This window comes from Diprion similis, chromosome 11 (genome assembly GCF_021155765.1).
Source record: "Diprion similis isolate iyDipSimi1 chromosome 11, iyDipSimi1.1, whole genome shotgun sequence".
Lineage (NCBI taxonomy): Eukaryota > Metazoa > Arthropoda > Insecta > Hymenoptera > Diprionidae > Diprion > Diprion similis.
Window position 1 is genome coordinate 232,085 of NC_060115.1, and position 25,126 is coordinate 257,210.

General features: G+C 45.0%; 1 protein-coding gene and 1 long non-coding RNA gene across 8 annotated transcripts in view; one reads left to right on the plus strand and one right to left on the minus strand.

The window, feature by feature from the left end:
• LOC124412594 (fat-like cadherin-related tumor suppressor homolog) overlaps positions 1–25,126 on the minus strand; it is a 144,349-nt gene that overhangs the window by 10,046 nt on the left and 109,177 nt on the right. For 5 of the 7 annotated variants that reach the window (XM_046892601.1, XM_046892600.1, XM_046892597.1 and 2 more), the window contains exons 4-12: positions 20,765–20,826; positions 8,147–8,302; positions 6,804–6,914; positions 5,004–5,156; positions 4,578–4,791; positions 2,357–4,488; positions 2,081–2,252; positions 1,775–1,999; positions 648–671 (exon numbers count right to left, since the gene is read on the minus strand). In XM_046892601.1, coding sequence (XP_046748557.1) covers positions 648–671; positions 1,775–1,999; positions 2,081–2,252; positions 2,357–4,488; positions 4,578–4,791; positions 5,004–5,156; positions 6,804–6,914; positions 8,147–8,302; positions 20,765–20,826 — 3,249 coding nt within the window. The remainder of the gene's footprint in view (positions 1–647; positions 672–1,774; positions 2,000–2,080; positions 2,253–2,356; positions 4,489–4,577; positions 4,792–5,003; positions 5,157–6,803; positions 6,915–8,146; positions 8,303–20,764; positions 20,827–25,126) is intronic. The other 2 variants (XM_046892599.1, XM_046892598.1) reach the window with 2 other exon arrangements.
• LOC124412595 lies at positions 135–24,233 on the plus strand. The gene is made up of 3 exons (XR_006929807.1): positions 135–145; positions 7,257–7,265; positions 24,057–24,233. It is a non-coding gene; the product is annotated as an uncharacterized LOC124412595 (long non-coding RNA).

Below are 25,126 nucleotides of genomic sequence, written 5' to 3' on the forward strand. Positions count from 1 at the left end.
AATTTCTAACCGGTGACATAAAGCACAGGATGACCAGTGATTATGATTGCATACGAAAATACGTAAGCATGTAAAGCAAGCTCTTGCCGATGAATATTATCCCCAACATCAGATCGTCTCTGATTTACAGATGGAACTGCTGAAAGTTTCGTCGAATGAAAATGCTCTGTTTGGGATTCGAGCAATATTTGACACTTTTCTTTTTCAGTGAGTAACTACAAACGTCACAGCCCGCAAACGACTTAACGAACCTTCGTATAATGATTTTCCAAGAACGACCGAGAAATTAAAGGGGATAGTTGCTGGAGCGTGCGTTTTCATGCATGAATATGATAAAACAAATCGACGTTTAATGTGTTTGTGAAAAAAGGAGAAAGAAAGAAAACGCGCACACGCACACAAATGAAAAAGTGATCAACAAGATAAATTGCAGCACGAAGCCTATGTACATATTCATTCGCTATACATTGCTTGTTACAGACGACATTGCTTGTAGGGAATGCTTGTATAATAATTATTTTTTAAATATTTACACGATAAAAGGAGTAATCAATCATTATTAATTGTTTCATGCAGAAAGCAATGTAATGACGAAAAAATAACAGCAACACAGCAGACTGGATAGAACTGGTTTGTTTTATACTCACAAGGGCCATTGTTACTGTCGGGGGCTGCGAAACAGGGAGATACAACAAAACTTTAATTTACAAATCGAATAAAGCACTTCAGGGGGTCTTTAATTGGTGGAGGTAAATACTGTACAAGTATGTACAATTATTTACGTGTTGGTCTTAAATATAATTCACAAAAGTGTTAACAGAAGTAATGTGACTAAACATTATTTTTTGTTTCCTCTTTGAAACGCTTACTCATCTCGTAACAGCTTGACAAAAATTCGAGAAAGAATTTACATGCATCACAGTAAATGTCAACTTGACCCAGCCCATTATTCAGATCTTTTTTTTAGATTTTTGCAAGGCAAGCGTTTTCGCAAAGATCTTAACGTAGTTTTGTGCATACATTCGGATTTTTTGCTTTTATTTTGTTTCTTTTGAACCTTGAAAATGAAAATTGAATCTTTCGTTTTAATTCCAGGTAAGCGTTACGCAGCGTCCGATTAAAAGAAGTCAAATAAAAACATTATCCCGATGCTGCGATTTCATTATAGAGAAATCAGCAAGGCATAGGCCGTTGATGCTGTCACCAAGTAACTAATTGTCCCATAGCCAAAGTTGCAATGTAAGTACAGTCGGGGGTTTTCAAACGATCAACTGCGGGACTGGACGGGACATTCATGTTAAAGTAATATGTTTTCTACGCATAAGGTAGGTAGGTATAAAGATTTAGAATGCGGAATTAGCATATGCTCACCACCATAACACCAACGAACCGAGAACACATTACGACAAAGCTCGTTAAAAGATATTTACACTTTTTTCTTAGGGATAATATTCTGGATGCATATTTTTTTATTTCTTCTTCTCTGTTTTCGTGTTTGTTCTACGTTAGTGGGAATCTTGTGGAACTAGAACTGCAAATTTTTGGAAAATTTCACAGCTTTCTAGATGCTGAAGAATTAAAATCGAAAACTTCCTTTGCTACCCTATTCGGAGAAATTTGAAATGGTCCTAATCTTGACTCGAACCACAAGAGAGTAACAATTTTTGCCAATATTATAGTCCAGAATAGGTCCCTCGGGATTGGTATTTTTTGTCACAATGTCAAACGATACATGCTAAGGAAGATTTTATTGTCTCGAAAATTACGAACTCACCGGTGTTGAAATCCAAGGCAAACTCTTCAAAGTCGTTGCCTTTAACGATGCTGTATATAAGCTTTCGACTTAAAGGAGATTCGGCCTGAATCGAGAGCGCTAATGGGGAATGAACTTCGATGCTCTCAAGAACGCTGTCGGTATAAAACTGTTTATCAAATACCGGCATCGATCGATCGATCACTTTCACGTTGACGGGTACTTCTATCGAGCACGGAGTTATCCCTGAAAAACATTCGCAATTATGCATTCACTTACCACCTAATTGCTCGCTGCAATTACGTTACGTTACAGTGGTTGACTCACCTCCGTCGTAGGCAGCAATCATCAACTGATACTCTCGATTGTGTCCTTCGAGATTCTGTCTCAACGATATTTCACCCGTCCTTCTGCAAACTTTGAACAATTCTCCGTGACCTTTCTTCAACTCGTAACGCACTTCTCCGTTTTCACCGCTGTCCATATCGATTGCGTGAACCTGAATAACGGTAATTGAGATTTATACGTCTGATTCGTGAGAAGATCTGACAATCTCTGCAATACACTGGCTAATTCGGCTGAAAATTGACAAAGTATTCTCACCTTCGTGATGACGTCGCCCTTTTGGGCATCGACGGAAACGACGGCGTAATACGGTAGATTAACGAACATGGGGCAGTTGTCGTTCATGTCCAAAATAGTGACGTTCACAATGACGTGAGCGACCCTCGGTTTTTCTCTGTCCGGCATTCGGCTCATGGCTTCAATGATGAGCTCGTAATTGTCGCAGATTTCGCGGTCGAATCTAAGTCCCGTAGTCCTGATGGCGCCGGAAGTTGAGCCGATTTCGAACATCTCTGTGGGATTGAGTATGGTGAAGACGACCTGCTCGTTGAGGGCGCTTCCAAGGACGTTGACAACAGCGACGGTGGTGACCTTGGTCGAGTTCTCGAGAATGGTGCCCTCGTATATGCTCTTTTGAAACACGAGGCCGGAATTCTCTGACTTCTCGACGACTACGTTGGCCTGCGCGATGCTCGAGTACTTCCCATCCGACACTCGGATGTGCAACAGGTAGCTTGGTCTGAGCTGATCCGGCTTGTCAACGGTGACGATACCGGCGTACTGATCGATCGCAAAAACGTGCCCCTTGTTTCCGTCGATTATGTCGTACCTGAGATTCGCACTTTCGGAGCTGTCCGGGTCACTGGCGTTCACTCTGAGTACGGCGACGTTTTTGTACGTCGGAAGGAGAAGCGTCACGTTGTAATCGTTCCTGGTGAACTTTGGCGGCGAGTCGTTGACGTCGGTAACGTGAATCTTGACCGCGGCAATGGTCTCCGAGGAGAGCCGCGGCTTTCCGAGATCGGAAACCTTCACGTGGAAGACGAACTCCGGTATCGTCTCATGATCGAGGATCATTATGGTGCGAATAGCGCCGGTGCTCGAGTCGATGTGGAAGTACTTCCTGGGCAGGTCTTCTACTATGTCGTAGTTCAGGAGCGCGTTGAGCTCCGAATCGGCATCTTTGGCCTTTATGACCAGCGGCGAGCTGCCGTTCGTCAGAACTAGCGACCCGATCGAGGCTCCCTCGCTGATTTCCCCGCTGTAAACGGCCTGCAGGAATCTCGGCGCGTTGTCGTTCTTGTCGAGGACGTGAACGATCACGTTGCAGGTAGCGACAGCCGCTGCCATGTTCGTGGCGGCTATCGTCAGGTTGTAGAACTTCTGCTTCTCGTAGTCGAGCTGATTCTTCGTCGTTATCACACCCGTACTCGGGTTAACGAAGAAGGTGTCGTCCTCGTTGCCCCTCTTGATCTCGAATTGTAGCGAGGAGGTGCTACGGGCCTCGACGTGCCTCACATAGGTCCCCGGCCGCTGGTTTTCGTATATCTCCGCGGCCAACTCCCGCTGTATGAACCTGGGCGGCGCGTTGTCGGCCATGGTGACCATCACGTGGACCGGAACCGTGTTCATCAGAGCCGGTGAGCCGTGGTCGGTTGCCTTGACAAGCAGGATGTACTCCGAAGTGACACCGAGGTCGAGCTCCCGCGCCACGGTTACCAGTCCAAGGTCCGGGCTTATGGTGAATACGTTCCCGACGTTACCCGAGGTTATCGAGTAGGTGATTTTCGCGTTATCCCCGCGGTCCTGATCGATCGCGACGACCTCGACGACCGCAGATCCCACCGGCGAAGTCTCGTATATCTTGCCCTGAATGATCTCGCTCGTAAACTCCGGTGCGTGATCGTTGTGATCGTGAACAGTGACGATGACCCTCGCGTAGTTTCGCTTCGCCGGTGTCCCCTGGTCTTTGACCATCACTGTGAGCACGTGTTCCTCGGTGGTCTCCCGGTCGAGCGCCTCGTTCAGAGTCATTATTCCGGACACGGAGTCGACATGGAATATCTCGAGGGAGTCCTGATTCTGGGCCGCGTGAAGACTGTAGAAGACCTTTTTGTCCTCGTCTTCATCGGTCGCGTGTAGCTGCAGGATCCTCTCCCCTCTTGGCACGTTCTCAGATATGTCAATGCGGTATGTGCTCTCGGTAAATATAGGCCGGTGATCGTTTATGTCGATAACAGTGACGAACAGCTGGGTGTACACCACATTCACCCCGTCGCTCACGCTCACTGTCAAATTGTAGAGGTTCTGAGTTTCCCAGTCCAGCTGCTTGGCCAGCAAAACGTTTCCGTTGTCCCGGCCGATGAAAAACTCGTCCCGTTTGTCCCCGTCTGACGAAAAAAAAAACGAGAAATTCAACCCCAACTGCGGTCTACATACAATCAGCGATTCGAACATCGACGGCGATGTTGATACTTACCAACAATGTCGTACCACAAGGCATCTCCGTCTTTGTCCGTGGCCTGGACAAGGGCGACGAGAAATCCCACCTCGTCGCTCTCCGTCACTTCCACGCTCTGGTTAGCCGTTTTGAAAATCGGCGGCTCCGCCGAATCCTTCGGTGCCTCGATCACATGGACAGACACCCTGGTTTGGTGGCTGCGTTGAGGTTCCCCGCCGTCAACGGCTCGGATCTAAGCGATGATAAAGTTTGAGTTTAGGGGAGCGCACGGTTTTCTCTCTGAAATCTTAGGCCGCAGCCATGCGGCTCGGAATTGCGGGAGGACTGATGGTACACGGTGGGTGCGCCAATGGGAAGTTTGGAACTTAATTACTTGCTGGTTGATTAGACTGATGCTACTCGGGGGTTGGGAAAGATTCGGTAAACTATTTCAGCGGGGCATACCATGAGCTCATATTCCTGGCCAGCCTCGAAACCGCGTTGCGAGTAAACCATTCCGGTTGTTGGGTGGATCTTGAACTTCCCCTTACCCCTGCCCCCCTTGATGCTATACTGGATCTCGCCGTTGACGCCGATGTCTTTGTCGTTCGCCAGTACCTGGTGATTGCACGTTTTTTGATTATTTAGTCAGGTGCTCCATGCGGTGTAGGTCTCGAAAGATCTAAGAGACCGCAATTGCGAGAGTATGAAAGAACAACGGTACAATTTGAGAGTATGAAAAAATAACGGCCATCTCAAATAGTGCCGGTTCCAAGCTCGAGGACTTTGACTGCGACGATGAGTAGTCGTCATAAGAATACTGTAAGGTAACCATTCTCAAATAAATCACGTGAACATCGGTTCAGTTTCAAAAAACGATTGAAGCGATGTGACGCGAGGTCGTTTCATTCGCGCGGCCACAACATCTCTAGACGTTAACATTCCGAACTGACATGCAATGATGCGACAGAACTTTAGGTGTGTTTAGGTCTGCGAATAGACTAATACGATATCACGGTACACGTGATGCAGGGTATGTAATGTAAGCGTCTTCAGGCGTTTCTCTAGTCAAACGAGTGCTTGTACCCTGTGGTATTGAAACGGGAAACTATCATTTCTGTTGTAAGTACGCTGCAGCGAAGACTAGCAGCGCCGAGTAAGGTAGTTTGGTTCAAGTGTCCATGTCAAGTGGCTGCTCGGCTGCATGCCGGCAGCAGCAGAGACTCTCCTGTTCAACTATTTTGTTCACAGTTGTGACATGTTACTAGCGATACGTACCGACACTGTCATACAACATTTGTATACACATATGTAGATATTTTTACCAATATTTCGCAGCTGTAGAAATAGAATTTATGGTGTTATTTGTATATAAGTACATGTGGCTCAAGGCTTGACGAATTTTCTGCAACGTTCAATGGACTTTCGTTAGTGTCATGTTAAAATACAGGCAATGTTAAAATAATAATGATAATAACAAGTTGTTTAATCTCGAACATTCAGCATTCCCAGGCGACATGACATGGCGATAGCCCCGTTTTTCTATATAATGCGGCTAGGCATCAATAGCATTCTCATATGGTGCGTAATAATCGATGCCGCAATATGATATGTAACGCGGATATACAGTAATAATGGGGTTGACGATGACGATGACGATGACGATGACGATGACGATAACGGTAATAGCAGTAGCAGTGTAAAAGTGAGGGTGGCGGGAGCGTGAGGAAGAATTGAGTTGTGCAAACAAACGGATGATACAAGGAGCTAACGGCATTTTTTATGTAGGTACATGAATTTATAGACAGCTGTAAATAGATGAATGGACACAACGATCGCAAGAATATAGAATGTAGGTATGCGCCTGTATCTTTCACGCGGTTTGCGGAAAAAATGAGAAATAGGTTATGATCATAATGGACGAAACGACGAAACAGACTCCGGTATGCATAAATAACAGCGTCGCAATTCAAGGGAAAGGGAAAAAATGCCCCCGAGGTGTGCTAGATGTGTAGATAATAGTAAAGAATCTCGAGTAGCAGTGTATGAATATTATCGTTTCTGACAGAAAAAGAAGCGTCGTGCATACCTACCTATATAATTTTGATGAGATAGCGACAGGCATATAGGTATGTATGTATGCAGCGATGTATGTAACAGTATGTATAAATATGCGATCGGTATGTAGAGATACAGCCATCATCTCTCACATATCTCCTTATTAGGCTTATACGGTTATGTTAGATACGTGCCAAGCTTCCTTACCCTCAAGAAATGATCTCCTGACAAGCTGTCTGGGCTAAAAGTCTCCCAAGTTCCATTCTCAGAGAACGCATCGACCGTGTGCTCGAGATCCCGTGTTTGATTCCTCGTTTTCTGTCGAGAACAACGAGACGTAATAACAATAACTTTCTTCTCTACTTTCTTTCCTCCAATCGTTATTCGTACTATATTTTCGAGAGCCGAACCGCCTGGCACTGCACAATAGATATACATCGCACATCTCGTTGCGGACTTTCATTTCTATCGTCTAGGTAATTCATTTACCATAAGTCAGTAGCTATAGAAGCAGTTCAAGTGTGATAGTAACAGCGATTTAGTAGACGTTGGGTGTAACTGGTAGAACGATTGTTATGTAAATAGGAAATCAAATATTCCTCCGTTCTTTGCCACATTTTCTTAAAGAAAGTGAAGAGAAATAGCAGAAAAAAAATCCAGACCTTTTCCGTCGAAAGTTTGAACTTGCGAAATAATACGAAAAGAAAAGAGAACAGAGAGTTATATGTATATAATACTGCAGTGTATGTACTTGAGACTTGAGTATGTGTACATAGGCCTCGAAACCCCAGCACGGCGCAGAGAATCGTGGTTGAGATGAATGTAACCGGATCAGACGTAGAAGAGCCCACAGGAAAATCCCCCCCCCCCCCCCCTCCCGCCCAGAGAAAAAACGTGAAAATCGAAGTTGACGACGCAATGATAGAATGCGGGTAAAGTGTACAACAACGGGGGTTGTTCTTGCGTATCGATATCGTGTCTAAGGGTTCAGCAACTGTACAGGTAACTTTTGGGTGGGTTCAGGGGGGTTTACCAAAGTGCAAGGGAGCGTGCGCAGATTTGCTGCTAGAATTATCCGTACGGAACATAACTAATGAAAAAAAAGTAAAGAAGGGAAAAAAACTTTTGTACATAAAATTGTATAATATCGTCATGTGTATTATGTATGTATAATGCCTCATATAATTTTGTCTCAATGATTACGATGTTTTAGGGGTGTGTTTGATCCGATGCGCGACTGTCGACGATCGAAATGAGGCGGTCGCTGTACGATGTATTAATAATAAGAATATAGTGGCAACCTGCAGAATCGTTATTATCGCCACCAAGTTCTGTATACACATAGATTATCGAAATTGTACCTAAATCAACGGTCAATTTTGTACAATATTGTGACTATGGGGGCGAATCATGCGCAGGGAATTAAATCGATCTGCGAGAGGGTCTGTCTGCCTAGGTGAACCAGTGTTACATGTAAAGTTTAGTTGTCTACAAGACGGTTAGTCCGATTTATTAATAAGCATTGATAAAATTTTGAGATTCAACCGAACCTGGAACAGTGGCTTCTCGGCCTTGGGAGATCCGGGGATTTGGACGGTGTAGAATTTCTGCTCGAACTCCGGGCCGTGGTCGTTGACGTCCTCAACTTCGACGACGACTCGGGTCGTCGATAGTAGTGCCGGCTTGCCGTTGTCTTTGACGGTAACCTGAAAGTAGAAAAATACGAATGATTGGCGATCGCAAAGGCAGCGGTACAGCTATCCCGTGTACGGAAGTTGAATGTCGAGCGAGGTTCCGGGGCGTTCCTGTAACGAACACCGGTGAGACCGGCGAGCAATTTCCCTCTTTGAATTTAGTCCGAAGCCAGTGACATGGGGCATAAATCCCGGGTCTCTTGAGACCAGGTTTCACCTGCTGGGACGAAATCGTAGCGGCGCGATGGCGGCAACACGTGCACTAAATTAAGGCATAGTGCGCACCGCGGCGTCGCGTCGATTCTATACGCAATATGTAGTCGTTGGCAAGCGAAGGAAGAAGAGGAGGCTCCGTTCCTCCCTAAAACCGACTCCCGTTGTATAATCTTTACTTCGCATCCATTTGCCTGAAACGGGGTGCATCATCGGGGACGTCTTTCCTGAATATCTATTGCCGGAAATCTCTATGGAACGTTATTACCTCCGAGGCAATTATGTACGATCCTCTCTGCTCTAATTTCGTTTCACACCGACGCGGCGGACGCGCACCTTCCAGGAGTAAGAATTTTCCGAGTCAGCGCAGCGTTCATCGTAAACGCTTATAATTTTCGCGCAGCTGACGGAGGTTCCGGTTGCAATTCCGCGGCTGCGATCAGTTCGTCGAGTCGCAATATAAGGCACTCGAGCAGGAACCGCCCCTTCGCCAATAATGCAGCGAGCCATTATTGCCCATGGTGAATTCAGCGCAGTTTCCCTTCCCTCCGTATTATGGACCATTGTACACATATACCTCGACCTGCATCGCATTCGGAATTACGTGTAGGACTATCCTCTCTAACTACGGATTATTGTGTGCAGGTCTGAATGGCGGTGAACACTGCAGGTAGGCGTATGCAGGATGATCATGATCTGCGGGGGGATTATGCGATTGCATGAAGTTGTTTCGACTCTGAGTGCTGCGCAGCGTCGACAACGAAACCCAGATATATCACCTGGCAGATAGTATATCACTGTTTCGTAATGTTTCGTAATGTTTCGTCCACAGACGCTCCTTCCGTCTTATTGACGGCTTCTCGCACCTCTACACTTGTATTCTGGTGTTCCCTACACTTGAACTGGCGATGGGCGAATGGACGACTCGATGGAAGGATGGCTTTCTCAACGTCGAAATTGTTCTCTCATCCACGCCTTGAGTCACCCAGTCTTAGCCACCTGCATCAGTGCTCACAGATTCAGGAAACGAGCATTAAAGTGGCAGCTTCGGCAAATGGGTTTGCACCCTATCGAGGTGAGAACGCTGCTCATCCACCCAGACGGATATGGCGGCGCGTGGGCAAATTCGCCAAGACTTTAGGGTCCGGCGGCTCGACTGGGTTTGGTTTGGTTTGGTTTGGTTTGGTTTGGTGTGGCGCGGGCGAAGGCTACATCGCCCCCGTGATTAAGGGTAATGGGTATGTCTCGCTCGCCCGATTCTTCAGCCTGAGACCCCAATAATTCCGTAAGGTCCTTCGGCGTTGGGTGGGATGAAGTTAACCGTTCTGTGAAAGGCGAGCACGTGTATACGATGAGGACAGCGCCGCGAGAGAGTTCCCGCTTACGTTGCGGTGCGAGTGTAGCCGGATCTCTGGATGTCTTATACATCCCGTATCTCGAGACCAGTTCGAAAGGAGCCGTGAAATTGCCGGACCATATTCAAGAGCCTTTGGATGCCTCGGAGCTCTGTGGCCTACAGGCGCTCTTGGGGTTGGAAATTTTTTTATAAAATCCGAGGGAAAAGAAAAGGGAAGAAAAGAAAAGACAGAAAAAATAAGGCTCGAGTCAGGGCGAGGCGAATGGATGGTAATGAAAAAAAAGGAAGAAAAATTAACGGAAAAGAAAATTTAATCAGGATAAAAGAAAATTAAGACTTCGTTAGATTTTATATTCACGATGAAGAGAGACGAAGAAAAATTTAATAAGAAAACTCGCATCACTTCGCAACGTGGGAATTTCAAACGTTCAAGGTTTTCATTTCAGTACCCTTTAGTTGAAATCTCCACACGATCTTTGCTCATGGGTACGTACGTTGTACCTGTATATAAGGCCTATAATGATACCAACTTTTTAATTAGAGAAGCAATTGTTTTACGATTCAAAAAAATTTTCCATTCTACTCAGAGCGTTCATGATTTTCTCGAAATTCTCTCAATACCGGAGCATCGGTGTCTCGTTACTTTCGGATAATGATCACCGTATGATGGCCGAATATCAACCTCACCTCGCAGATTAAGTATCAGGTAGGACAGAGGATAAAAAATACCACGAAATGAAAATACCTGGAAGATTTAATTCAGGGTGTAAAAATAACTCACCTATATATAACATCCCTTAGCTCTCGTTGATGTCTGAAAAAGGAGAAGAAGAAGAAGAAGAAGAAGAAGCGTACTGAGAATGAATCTTCCTCCTGGCATTATCGAGAATTACGTGCCATAAATTTCTTGTGTCTGAGGTTCAGAAATGGCCAGGAGTGAACAAAGCCAGTTATAGTCTAGATAGAACGGATCGTCTCCAATTTGAACAGGCTCTGCAGTGGCGAGACATTATGTCCCGAAGAGCTGTATCGTACATCGACCCATACCATTGTCGATTAATGGCCGGCGATGACACGCGCGGAGATTATACCTCACGGAAGGCTTCGTACTCACACAGCAAAGTGCATAGGTAGTCGGACGAAAGTCCGAATATTGTGCTTTCCCATGTGAAATGCGCCAGCAGCTTCACTTCTTCATTCCGACCACTCAGTTTGACACTGCATAGGCTATAACAAAGTTTATCTAATGCTGCATTATACACGACTTTCTAGTAGAGAACGGGATGCACGCCACGTAAGCGTTTTCCGATTTTCAGCTCCGGGCTAAATGGGACATTCATCTCCTTGCTCCTGGGTGCCGGGTTTTATCTGGCCAAGCCATATTGTTAGGACAACCTCTAGAAGCTGCTCCATACAAGAACTTCGTCCGTCAAGTCTCTTTACCTTTCAGCTGAAATACCCAGCAGAAAGCGGGTGCGACTACGATTCAAATGAATTTTGATCTTTTGTTATAAATGCAGGAAGCTGGCGAGTGTTGGAGAAACAGTGTATCGACTTCCAGTCTCAATGTGATGACAAAAAAGAGGTGAGAAACTGAGGGGAAAATTTTCGGTCCGAAGTACTCGCACCTTGTGTGTTTCGACGTTTTCGCGCAGGCGCCGAAAAACGGGATGCGATATTTTACTCCCGTTTCAAGGGTTCACCTGAGCAAAAATGCAATATCAGCTGTCGGCCGTCTACAACTTTACTTTGGTAGAATGTAGAAGCTTTGGAGTTAGTGACGGATATTAGCGAGCTCTGAAAAACGGTCGAAATGTCTCCGTAATTCAGATGCGCTGTTAGTTGTTTTCTTTATTTGTTTGGAAAATCCACTTGCTATATTGATGACAAAAAACCTGATCATGTCGATCACAAGTTCTGGCACTTTGACGCTCACTTCAACCCATTGATCAATAGCCGCACTGCACGTTTCGTATCTTTTTCAAAGAGAATAATGAGTAGGGGGAGGGGGGTTAGCTGTCAAAGGCCTCTCCCGGTTGATCGCGAGTCTGATTTCCGTCTTATCTGTTTATTTATACGAAGTGAAATTGTACGGCAATTTTTAGACAAACACCCGGCATTTCCTCGTCGCTCTTTCAGCCCCAAGAGAAAATACACAATATATTTTACGATCTTATTAGCTCTTCTCGTTTGATTTATTCTCGTCATTCGTTTAACCTCCATAAGACGCTTATTCCTTCGAGGGTTAAGGCAATCTAAAGAAAAGCCAGTTTAAGTTTTACGAGACGCGAGACCGGAATGTGAGAAAAATTTTATCCTTCTACACATTTCTATACGCAGCTACGCTTACGAAATGTTATTGATATTCACATTTTACAACTCTTTCCCAGGCACGAGTTCGCAGGATATTCAAACCCACAATTCGACCCCGAAAGTGATGAACGGTTAGACTTGATTATTATTCAAAATTGAAAGAAAACAGTCTCATGAGCCCCAGATATTCCCGTTGAATTTGTCTTCTACATAATACATCTGAATTTGATGAAAAGTTACGTCTTTCCATGTATCAATAGAAATTCGTTGACATTTATACCGAAGGAAAAACAGTCACCACCAGAACCGTATTTATCCTATCGGTACGAATGACGATATACATATATATTGTTACACTTTTTGCGTAACGAGTAAAACGAGGGTAAGAAGCTTAGTCAGGCGAGTAATTAAAAGGCGCTAAATGAGAAATATGCTTTGAGAAAAATGTATTTGGGGTAAAGAACGTGTTATCAGCTCAAAGTCTGAAACAGATCTGTTTTTACAATAATAGCGGTTGACGCAGCAACCCTATTCATTTGATGACATAAGAAGACTTAGTTTTCTTGCGTCACATGCCGACTACTAGATCATTAGAAAAGGGGGTAAAACGGGTGATTTTATCCTTTGTAACAATATATTGTAACGTTCGCCCTGTTGGCGCTGCAAGCTGCAGTGCCGACGGTGCGCCGGTGAGTTGTCTTTGTCCTTTTTTATTTAGTCAAGTCTCTTTACATTGATATTTTAGGTTAAAGGACATCCAATCGTTAGTCAGTGCAAGGGTTTTAAGTTAGTAAGGGTTTTATCCGTCGCTATTATCGAGCGCGGATTTTACTCGTTACTCCTGATCTAGGCGCGGGTTTTATCCGTTGCTCTTCCCTAGCTATTTATTGGTTAGTATGCCGCTGAATGAAGTCACGATCCTGTTTTCTTATGACTTTTAATTTATAGTTTTAATATGAATTTCAAACAAAATATGTACATACAACTTAAATCGAATTAATTTCTAGTTACAGCTGAATGCCTACTAGTAGCCTTACCCTATTCTTCACCACTTTGTGAAGTTCTACTTCTAAATGGACGTATCTAACATTACATTTGTATTTAACCAATTTAAGATAATTATTGAAAATATAAAAAAAAAAACAAAGTACATTAGTAAACTTGTGAAATCAATATGTTACTTCAAGTCGATATTCGAATCTATTGGCTGTGGATTGATTGGAATTCTCTGTACAAAACTAAACTCAAACACCTATACTCTCAGCCGGGTTCTGACACCTCGTCTAAATTGCGTAGATCAAAAATGCAGTGAGTCAACCGGGGCGGTTGCCTCTGATCTGCTGACTGGTCAGCGGTTTGCCGGTGAGATATTCGGTTCCCCGCGTCACCGTTGTTTCGGGCCCTGGTCGTCGCGTCGGCCCTCTGTCGGCATACGGTCTGTACTGTCGGTGGTCTCAGTCGGGTTACGGTCGGTCTCTGTCGTCGAGGGTGGTCATTCGGTGGCTCCCGCTGGGGGTTCTCATCCGGTGACTAACGTGTGATGTGACCCGTCACCGGTCACGTTACAATATATTTCTAGCTCACAAACTAATAAACAGATTTTTGTGCGCGATATATATTTTTATAGGAAATTGAACGCTCTAGAAAAAATGACTCCTATCATTTTTCGATAAACCGACGAGTTCAAAAATTATTCGAACTCAAAGTTAAATTTATATCATAATTGCATTTTTTACTTCAATTTAGGTAAATTCATTAGAGTTATCACCAAATATAAAAAACAAAGTCGATTTTTTTGAATCAGCCTAATATATATCTAGCGATGTTAAAGTCTTCGTTCTGCAAACTGAAAGCTTAGAAAAGAGACAGCTGCGAGAAGGGGATAAGACTGCATCAAATCGCTTCTCGAGCATCGGAAGGGGAGGGGATCATCGTCCCAAATTCCTGGAAAGCCTGATCCGTCCGGAGTTGGGTTGTGAAATATTCAAGAAGAAAAGCTGGTTAAAAACGTTTGGGGGTGAGAAATTGGGCCGATTAAGATGGGCGGTACGGGAAAGCCGCGTAGTTGGTCGTGGTGCGGGTTTATAATGTGTACGCATACGTTAGCATCAAGTTTCGCCGGTATTTTATACTCCCTCGCGTTACTGCGCAAGCAGTAACCTTCCAAAAACCGTGCGTATACGCTATACGGAAATGATCGTAATTCTGGGCTGCGGAGCGTGGCTGTTTCACAACCACCACTTCGGATCACCAAACGTGAGATTATTTTTTTCCCGCACCTCCGCACAATCGGATCCAATTACTGCGACGCGTTGTCACCTCGTCGAATGTGTACGTATGCAGCTCTCCGCGTCTACCTGCAGCGACATTGCTGCACTTGTGATACGCGTCCTCATCCTCGACGACAGCCGCGAAGAGCCCCCACTCGCTTTGCCAGCTTCTTGACACATCCATCCATCGGCGTAAGCAACTTTCAAGGGTTCCCTAAGAAGCTGAGGACTTTTAACCGGCTGCGGCTGCAAGGCTTCAACTACCGCGTGCACGTTCGGTGCTTTCAAGATCGATATTATACCTACATTCACTCGTTCAGACTCATACCCGTTCTGAATTGAACGAAATTTTGCAGCAATAAATTACCCATAGTCATTGCTTTCTATTAAATGTATCCTTTGAAATTTTCAATTCAGGCTAGCAACAAATCCAAGTTGGAGAAAAATTTTTGGTCAATCTTGCGACGGTAGATTATTGAATAAAAAAAAGACTAACAATCTTCAACATCGGGTGAAAATTTCGGAAGGTAGTGGTTAATGACAATCATCAAACAATCCTCCGCACGTATTTGTGTACTCGCCTGTACACTTACATATAATATAAGTCAACGCACATATGACTCGGCGCAGCATCCGGGAATGTAATTAGTTTGTGCTAGAGGCCCTCGCTCGCATGAATATTTCAAATTCGACGGAATACATTGAGAAGTTGCAGTGGGCCGGTGGCGTAGAAGAACATTGATTTTGTGGGGCTGTCGTATGTAAAAATCCCTCTTCCGGATCCCAGCGATAACATCGCCAGCGGCTAACGGCTAACGGCCAACGTCGACGTCTGCTAAGAATTCTCGTGCGATAACCACACGGCAAAGTGTTTATATTATACACATATCGGAGTATAAAACTGCCGGTGAAAATTCCTCCCCATTACCCCCCCCCCCCCCCCCCCACCCTTATTCGTACCTAGCCGATAATCGAGCTTCTCCTGACTGAAGTATTCCTAAAACAAATAGTAGCTTTCCCTCGAGTTTCGTACATTCGGGAGTCTATGGATTAGCTGCTGCACTCGATCTTTACTCATTCTTCTAAAATCGCGATCGATCATGGACTAGGGATTTGAATCCGTAGTCGTGGATTGCATGGAAGTGCATGGAACAGTGCCGCAGCCTGCAGCTCTTTAATAATTATGTCTCTCTCTTTTGTATTAATGAATAACTCGTACACGGGTTGCGTGGTTGTATGAGATGAGAGAAGGTATGTGCGAGAGCCTGCCAAATCATCTTACTGTATGATACGAGATAAAAAAAATAAGAGTGCTGAAGGAATTACTTGAAATTGTCCGGATTACCACAGCCGATGCCTCACGAATGTAGCGACGACGCTTATCGCAATCATTAGCATGTGAATTTGCGCAATCATCGTGGCGAAATTTCACTGTACTTTGCGATAGCCGGATGCGCCGAGTCGAGACGTAGGCGCCTCGAATCCATCCGTCTTGGCGGCGGGATCCAAGAAAGTTCGCGGGTACGGAGGTCCAAGGTTGAGACTTGTTACCCCTAACTAAGTTAGAAACACAAACAACTAACCTAACAACCCCCATTGACAGCCTGCTGCGGCTCCAGGCGGGTATCTCGAGGTTCGGTATGCTAGACTTCCGCCCCCAGAATCTGGGGAACAATTTAATTAGATTCATCTTGCCATCGAATTCGACAGAATTATTGGCGAAACTTGGGCGGATGCATAAGCCACTAGCCGACGATTCGATCTGCGCTTTAGCATACGATACATACTTGTCCGTAATACCGGAAACCGACTGACCACCGTAGCTGGAGTGGTGGTTTAATAACGAGAGCTATAACAACGCACGTGTCGGCGCAGCGATGGGTTGAAGAGAAAATTGGAAGAACGTAGCGGGAAGAAAAAGGAAAAGGCAAAGAGTGAAGTAATCAATCGAAAGTTTGTTCGAAACTCTCGACACCGCGGGACAACAGCAACGTACGTATACCCGCCTACACATTATATATACGTATAACCCACATCTGCGATCCAGCCCCAAGTTTTGTTATCAGGCGGTGTGCGGACCTGGAGGAACGTATCGAACTCGGTAAGTACAATACGAAACTTACATCAGTATGATACATTGTTCGAAGCGGCACAGTGTCGATGACCCTGTGTTGGCCTCGTGCAGAACCGGCAAATGATGGGGGGGGGGGGGGGGGGGGGTGACAGGACCGGGTACAATAAGTTTTACCGAAGGATTGAAGGAAGCGCTGGCGACGACAAAGTATTCCTCGTTCGAGATAGACAGAGTGTGGAAATCGAAGGCCTCTGCTACTGCTTTATAATAGTTGTAGATGGTGCAAGAGAGACCCCCCTCCTCCCCCCCCTCCCTAATATCGTCTGTCGGCGTGGAAATGAGGGGGAAAATCGCATCCTACGGGAGATTGAAAAGTAAACCGGTATAAGATCCTCCGGCAGCTATTTCTCGCGGGAGAGTTGGGCGTGCATTTCCAGGAGAATCTATACTCTCTCTCCGATGCGACACTTCTCGACACTTCTTTCCTGCTGCAGCCGTTCTTTCGTTTCCGTGAAAACTCATTGCAGCGCAGAAACGAACCGAATTGCACCCATGGAACCAACAAGGACTCTAACTTCCCAGGCAGGAATCACTCCCTTTCCACGATTGATGGTAGAAACCGCGAAGTCAACCATCTCCATGATATTCTGGAACATGTTTATCATGAATGGTTCCATTTCACGATTTTTTATACTCGTGTAAAAGATATGAGTATTTAATGAGGAAGGTTTCGGTATTCTGTCAAGATTTTAGGAGAAGAAAGAAAATGAGAAAGAAAAAAAAAGGAAGAAGAAGAAGAAGAAGAAGAAAACGTCGAGTACCGGCACCAGATGGAGAAAAACGAGAGGCAAGCAAGCTCCGGATCCGTAGTACGTCGGCGCTTTAAACCTTCCGTAAACGGAATCTTGTAGGGCGCATCCGCACCCCCGCACAGCGTAACGCTAACAACGGATCCCCATCGTTCATTGTCAACTGATTTTGTAGGCCAGCGACTTAGAGCAGATGTAGGTAAGTCCATGGTTGTGCCGCTGGTGCTACAGGGTTCAACACTTGCTCGGTGCTCCGGTCGCTCTTCTATTATGATAAGGCGAAATTCGCTACCTTCCCTCGCTGTTGTATCAAGCGATAAATTCGTACCCGGTTACCATTCGTTGAAGCGGTAAAAATAATTTTTCTTGTCACTGATCAAAATTCCGCTAGCCGTGTCGCTTGTTATCCCTGTCACACGAATCGGTGGAGAAATATTCATAGAATACGAAAGGTGTGATTATAATTGGTACCAAGGGCATTTTCAAACCAAGCGTGAAAGTTGCGGAAAACCGAAGTCAGACGGTCGATCTTCTCACCTGTGAGCAATGCTGGGTAGGTACTGTTTATTGGTGACAGCACTGGTGCAAGAAACATCGCGTTTTATTCCCTTCTGTTTTGTCCGTAATATATTGTATACACCGATATATGTGCCAATATCGCGCATGTAATTCTGTAGCGACATATTGCGCGTAAAAGTGGATCTTTTTAGGTATGCTTCGCCTGCAAGCTAGTGCTAGACGAGAAACATATAGGTATACCTTATACAGATAAGAAGTAAAACCTGGAAGGTTTAAGGTGTTGGGAAATTGAAAGGAGTGAGATACGCCAGTCGTCGTAGCAGCTGCCAATAAAACAAAACTTGAGCATAGATATGCAAAGTGCGGATATCTTGTTGTATGTATGCAGCGTGAAACCATACAAGCGATATGAATCGTGAAAGTTGGTATCCTAAACGAGAACAACTCTACCGCTTGACTAGTGAAAATTCCGAAGAAATACGGAGGAGAAATTAGGCTAAAGATAAAGGAAAAGTAATAAAAAATCAGTTGCAGTCAATTCTTTGAAGTTGACATGGATAATGGACTCATGAGTAAAAGAGGAATCTGTTGCATTATATACAACAGTCCGACGGTGAAATGAAGTTGCAAATTTATATTCTCCAAAAAAAAGCTTCTCCGTATTGAATGGCGAAAAAGAATGTGTCATACATAGCAGATGCGGTATGCTTCGAGGAACAGGGGGGTGGGTGGGCACAATTTATAGGTGGCGCGGGAACACACGGAGTTGGTTGGTAGTTGACAAAATTTAACGGCATCATCCCCGGCGGCGGGAAGTTGAGGGCGAGGCAGAGGGCGGATGCCACTTCCACGGTGGCAGAGATTCCTCTGGTTGGGCTGTCTGTTTACTCGACAGTGGGCGACGGACACGGGTGTCGAGGGTGGCGCGACAAAGACTTACCAACTCCGAGGGAGTTGCCTTACGCATTCGATGCGACATGCGACAGGCCGACAACAGCCTGGCCGAAAAGTAAGACTTTCGCGATCCGGCGTGCGACCTTCTCTCTCTCAAAAAGTACTTTTTATCTTGTTTTATAATACTCTGTGGCTACACTGTCTAATATTGTTATGGACGTAAATACACATATCTATCTATCTATCTATCTATTTCTCTCCTCCTTCACCACGTGACTTTTTTTCACCTCAAGCTAGTTTTCTCGAACCATTTAGAGCACCGACCGCATTTTAGACGAGAGGCATGGAGAAAAATGTGAAAGAAAAAAGAAAAAAATTGAGGAAAAGGAAACACCGTCCTGCAGGCAAAACGCACGGATTTAATAGTTTTTTCCGGAAAACCGACACAAGAAGAGGGGAAGGAACCAAAAACTTTCATCAACTGCTCAACACATACGTAATTATTATATTAGCCCGCTCTGTAGGCCTGACACAGATTTCTGTAGTCTTGCAGCTTCACGAGGGACACTAACGACACGAGGAAAGACGTACGAAGCCAGTTATCGCCGTTTTACTACGTATGCACACGTAGATATTATGCGTGTGGATGCAGGATACATATAGACACGCGATCGTCGGATATGATCTTACAATCAGGCGGAGTGTAAAGACTTACGCGGCTGTGGTGTTCTTGCCTACTTTAACCGTACGCAATATTGACGTTCGAGTCGCAAAGGTTTCGTAAACCTCGATAAACGTGTATTACACTGCAGGAACTCTTTTCGCTAATGACAGACGGTCGTGGAAGAGACGCGCCGGTGATTATCGCCATAAAGGCCTCTTGTCACTGGCAGGCTTGCTTTATGGTAATTGAATTCAAAGATAACGCTAGAGCAGAGTTCTCTCTAATACGCGGACGTGGCAGCTGGCTTTGCGCATTTGTCTCCGCAATAATGACTCCGAAAGTCGTCTTAGCCGTGTTGATTCTACCTACATGCTTAGAGGTCCGTGCATAGATTGAGCCACACTTTGGTTCATCATGTTCGAGCGAAAGACTTAACTCGAAGAGAGAGAACAACCGCTTTAGGAACCGTCATAAGCGTATAATAATTTCCGGAAGTTGAATAAGCGAGTCGTATAGACGTGATACGTGCAAACGCTAACGATAATATGTATGCAGAGCATAGGATGCAGGTCGGGAACTCGCAACGACTTTGGAAATGACAAAGGCGGCGTCGAGCTGCCGATCGTGACTGTGGCGTACGCTGTGTGGCAGCGGGGCGATTAGATACTCCGAAAATGCGTATAATTAGTGAATTAGTAAACAAACGAGCGGGGAGAAGGAGAATGGAGGTGCGCCGCGACTATTCCGGGAGGAAATAACGTCTCTGGATGGTGACTCCGGGCCGATGCAATTACCGGGTGTTACCAAGTCCCTCTAGTCGGGTGAGTGCCTGCTCAGGGCACAGGTATAATCAAGCAGCCGTGCAACAGCCAGCAGCCACCTTCCCACATCCCCGGATATCGTCGTGCTGCACTTCTCGACATGGTTGCAGATGCGCTAACGAGCTGCCGTGAATTACCTGAGACGACCCAACTACCTACCCGCTCCGAAAAGGGTCTGCGGGACGCGAAACGCTCAACAACGATGTCGACACACGTTGCAGTGCTAACTGCGCCTAGCTACGAGAATTAGAGACACCGTTAGATACACGTACGTTTATGGATAATACGCGCAGTTTTCTCTAAGTAGACCGAGACTCTGACGAGCATTTTCATTACTCTGCTCCAGCGATGTCAGTTAACAGGCTTCTTTCTCATTTTCGAAACGAGTACTTTCATTCGATAGATTTCATCGACTGCCCAGTCACCCAGAAGTGTCGAGCCCCGCACCCGTTTCATCGTATACACAATTTGTGCGTCGATAAGTCCCTCATTAAATGACAAAACGTTAAGGAAAAATTTCAGAAGAAATATAATTCTTACCTCGAGGATGTGTTCAGCCTGATTCTCGCGGTCAAGTTTTCTCCCACTGGTAGTGATGAGGCCTGAAACAGAAAATGAAATTTTAGAATAATTTTGTCAGGCTTTGAAAGCGAAAAGAAAAAAATACATAACACTTTCACTGTCCTGTTGGCAGGAGTTCTATATATTTCAAACTATTTGCATATTGTACTGGGGAAGTGAAGAAGCCACAACGGCCAGAATCATTGTGAAAAAAGTGCAAAGTGCACAATTGTTACCTGCACGGCTAAAGTGTCACGATCTCGGTTGCCGCGTTACACGTCGAAGACGCGAAGAAAAAAAGAGGGAGAAAAAAGAAGTACTAAAAAGGAAAATAAAGCATTGCTGGCCGTGGCGCCCCAGGATATAACTCGGTTGAACCAGCTCTTGGCCATGCCCTTGCACTCTTCTCGATTCTCGCTGCAGCTGAAAGAGCCGTGGATATGGAAAAAACAGGGGGTGTAAAAAGCTTGAAGATGAGACGTGTTCGTGAAAGAAATTGATCGTGGAAATTACTTTCACCCACCGAAATGTCATCGAAAGTTGTGCTAATTATTTCGACACATATGCTAAAGTCAACGCCCATGTACGAGAACCGTGTCTAGCACCTTGGTTGTGCCTACGGGAGAAGAGCTTTTACAACAGCACTTGACCGTAATTCCCGTCGGTGACCATAAGTTCTGTGATCTCCGAATTCCTCGCACGCCTTCCGAACAAAGTGCAGTTCTTGCCGTACGAGCGAATTCCTGAACCACCTACGCTCGTAAAGCCGAGCAACGCTTCACCTAGCTGATGCTTGAAACCATCTTTGATACCTAACCATACTTTGCTCTATTTTCAAATATTTCATTTACATTCTGCAATTTTTTGTCATCGTCATTCTTTTGTCGGGTTTTCCGGTGCTCGGAACATCCAGGCAACAACCTCCACCCCCCCCCCCCCCCCCCCCGCCCCGCACCCACTCGCCGCTCCTGGAATTGCGTATTCAAACAGTGTTCCGAAAATTCCATAAATTGTTACAAAAGCTGAGCACTGTGTCAGCAGAGAGTTCGGGCGTTGTTCACGCTCACGAAGCCAGAGTTTGGGTAGTTCTACAGTGCGAGGTACAGCGAGTCGGGGAGCAGACTGAAGTTTGCGGGCGTATATGTACGGCAAGGGCTTCACGCTACCTGCTTAGCCTGTTGGTTATTGAATGTATAAAACGGCTAGACTTTCGGGGTTCCCCGGAGGCCTGGAAGCCCGACGAAGCCCCAGACATTGAAAAAATGTTTTACGACTACATGTAGGTATGTACGTATGTAACATTGCGTGGTTTGTATATTCCGAGTTTTTTTAGGTACCTACTATTTCCACGAACGAATAAAAAATGGGGTTGCTGAAAAGCAGAGAGCTAATTTGAATTTCAACAAAATCGTTACATATTATGTACAGTGTTTGATAGATACGGAAACTACGAGCAACTGGGAATTTTAACATCCGGTTTAATCATGACCTCCTCGCGGAGGGTAATAGAAGAAGAAGTAAGAATAAGAAGAAGAAGAAGAAGAAGAAGAAAAATAAGAAGAAGAAGAGCGTCAAACGAGCCTGCAGGGTTTCATTATTTCGAACTTTCTCGCCCGTGACGTGAGATAAGGTCGCTGCGAAAGGCGGCTACAGCTGGTGAACCGTGAAGCATCGGATAAATCGCGTCTGCCCGCCGATAAAGGTTATATACGAATCTGGTAACCGTGGCTGGGACCCGGAAGCTCGGGTGTTCTTGGGCGAAGGAAGGCGGACGCGGTACGAACCAACGTCGAAAAAGCAATCGGAAGTAGGTGTATAAATTTTACGAGTAGAACGAAGACTCGACTTGATTTGACCCGTACCTACGTTATTCAATTAATTACGCGAGTTTCATTCCCGTTTCGCTGCTTCCTTCGGCAGCGCACGGAAATTATTTGTTTACCTCAAAATTACGATACCTAACTTTCGGAAAGAACCCCGCCAAGGAGTGGTTTGAATCACGGCGTAACTTGGCTTTCAGACGAACCAATCTTCGCCCGGTTTGATCGTAATAATCAGATTCTAACAACTTTATAACTCCAGAAGCCAAGTTGCGCTCCACGGACGGCTTCGCAGACGAGCCGAAAACTTCAACTTCTGACATCTTCTCCACGATTATTGCAGTGCCAATTATTCGGGCATTTGATGGTGTCAGAAATTGAACTCTGCATCTCTCCACTTCTTTTTTTTTTTATATCGAGCTTCGCGGAGATCGAAAATGAAAAAATGCGAAGAAGTCTTGCTCGATACAAATTGTATGAGTCAAAAATATTCACTGTCGCCTAATTTTTTCCTCCCTTACATAGTATCGGCGAAACGAAGTTGAAATTCCGACCCGTCCGGGTTTTGATATCGAATGTCCCGACCGAAGAGTACACGATGCGTTAATTAAATGGTTAAGTGCCGTTGGGTAAGTGATCAGATCGAGCGGGATCACCACCGGCTTCAATATCAATGATGAGACTCTCAAACCCTTTATATAGGGCACGGCGACGTCTTTAACGAGAAGTACCGCGCGGCCACAGCTCCGATAAAACGCAATAAAACGGCGGTTGATGATCGGCTGTAATAATGCGCCGAGAATAATTCATTGCCAAAGAGTGTAATTACGTGAAGTATACGAGCGTCCGCCGCTAATCTTGAAGAGAAAAGAGAGAGAATAGAGAGAGGGAGCAGATAATAAAATAGAGAGGGAGAGAGAGATTTTATTCTAGTCAATAACAATATTGGACAATGCCACCACATTGAATACAATATTACATGCATTAACAATAAGTGGTGATCAGGAGAAAAGATACGATAAAAAAAAAATATATATAGAGCAAGACAAAATTGTTAGATTTTACCCCCGGTAAAATATTACATCCCGGTATGTGTACATTAGATCTAGATTTAGATTTAGATTTAGATTCAACTTTAGCTATGCCCGTTACGTTGGGCACCCTGGAACAAGTCCCCGCAGGCGGTATACAGAAGACGCATGTAGAGGAAAATGTGTATAGGTATAAAATACAATAAAACGAACAACAAATTCAAAAAAGAAAGGAAAAGAAATAACAAAACAAGAAGATAAAAACCGATGACACCGCATAGAACAAAAGTGAGCAATAAATAAAGACAAGATACTAAATAAAAAAAATAAGAGGATAAAGGGATTAACAGATTAGAAATAATAAATGAATAAATAAGTACAGTGGTAAGAACATGAGTAATAATAATGAGAATAAAGGAGAGTCCCAGTGTAGCCGGACCCGATTTCAATTCACCGATCAGCAACTCAGCGCCTGAACGGTGTGACCCGTCTTGCATTTTTGCGAGTTGCCGTTCAGATCCTCATTGACAGGCCGGGGATTTGAACTTGGTTCTGCCGCTCTGTAGACTCGAGTCCCAGCACCCGAGCCATTACGGTCGGTAAGAGGGAGAGAAAGAGAGTAAGAGGCTGGCGAGGGGGGGGAGGGGGGCGATACCGCGACTGTGAGAAAGCTCCGATTGTTTTTGACGTCTTAGTTTTCCTATAATTTTTCCTATTTCATTTTCTCCTTTTACTTCTTCTTCTCGATGCGACGTCGAGGAACGAGTTTCAGCTGGCGAAAAAAGTGTTTATCTCTAACGTGATAGTAAATAAGGGATCGTCCCGAGACGCCGGGAATACGGGCTTCGTTCTCAGGACTAGCTATGCAGGAATATACCGAGGCTCTCGATGCCACCCTGACATCCTCCTGGGAAACAGCCCCGATTCGATCATCCATGTCCTCTTCTTTCTTTCCCCCCTTTTTTCTCTTGGCGAAAGGCATCGGAATTATGCAGGAACCATTTTGATCCGGAAATCTGAACTCTGGACATCGCCGTATACATGCATAAAAATTCGATACCAGCCTCTTTGCGTATTTGAAGGATCCCCTGATCTAGACTTCACATTTTGTCTTCTTCTGCTTCCGCCGAATGCAATACATCGGCTTGAAATTTCTAGTTCCTAGCCACCTAGAGTAGCGGTAGGGAAAAAGAACATGCTGCACATTACGCAAGAGGAATTTCACTCGACATTTTGTCAAATTCCAGTAGCATGAATCAGCTGTCAAATTCGAGCTATTGTCCCAGTATTGCATTTGACGCAGCGATTTGCATGTGTTGAAACTTTCTCGGTTTTTCCAGAGCCTTGGCTCGATCAGCTTCGTTATTGAGCTGTTCGATACTTTGAATGAACGAATCAAATTAAATAAAAGAATCGAAAGGAACCCGACTCCGATAGGGAAGGGAAAGGTTCAGGTTATGTCTAGCCACAAAACCCCGTGATAAACATTT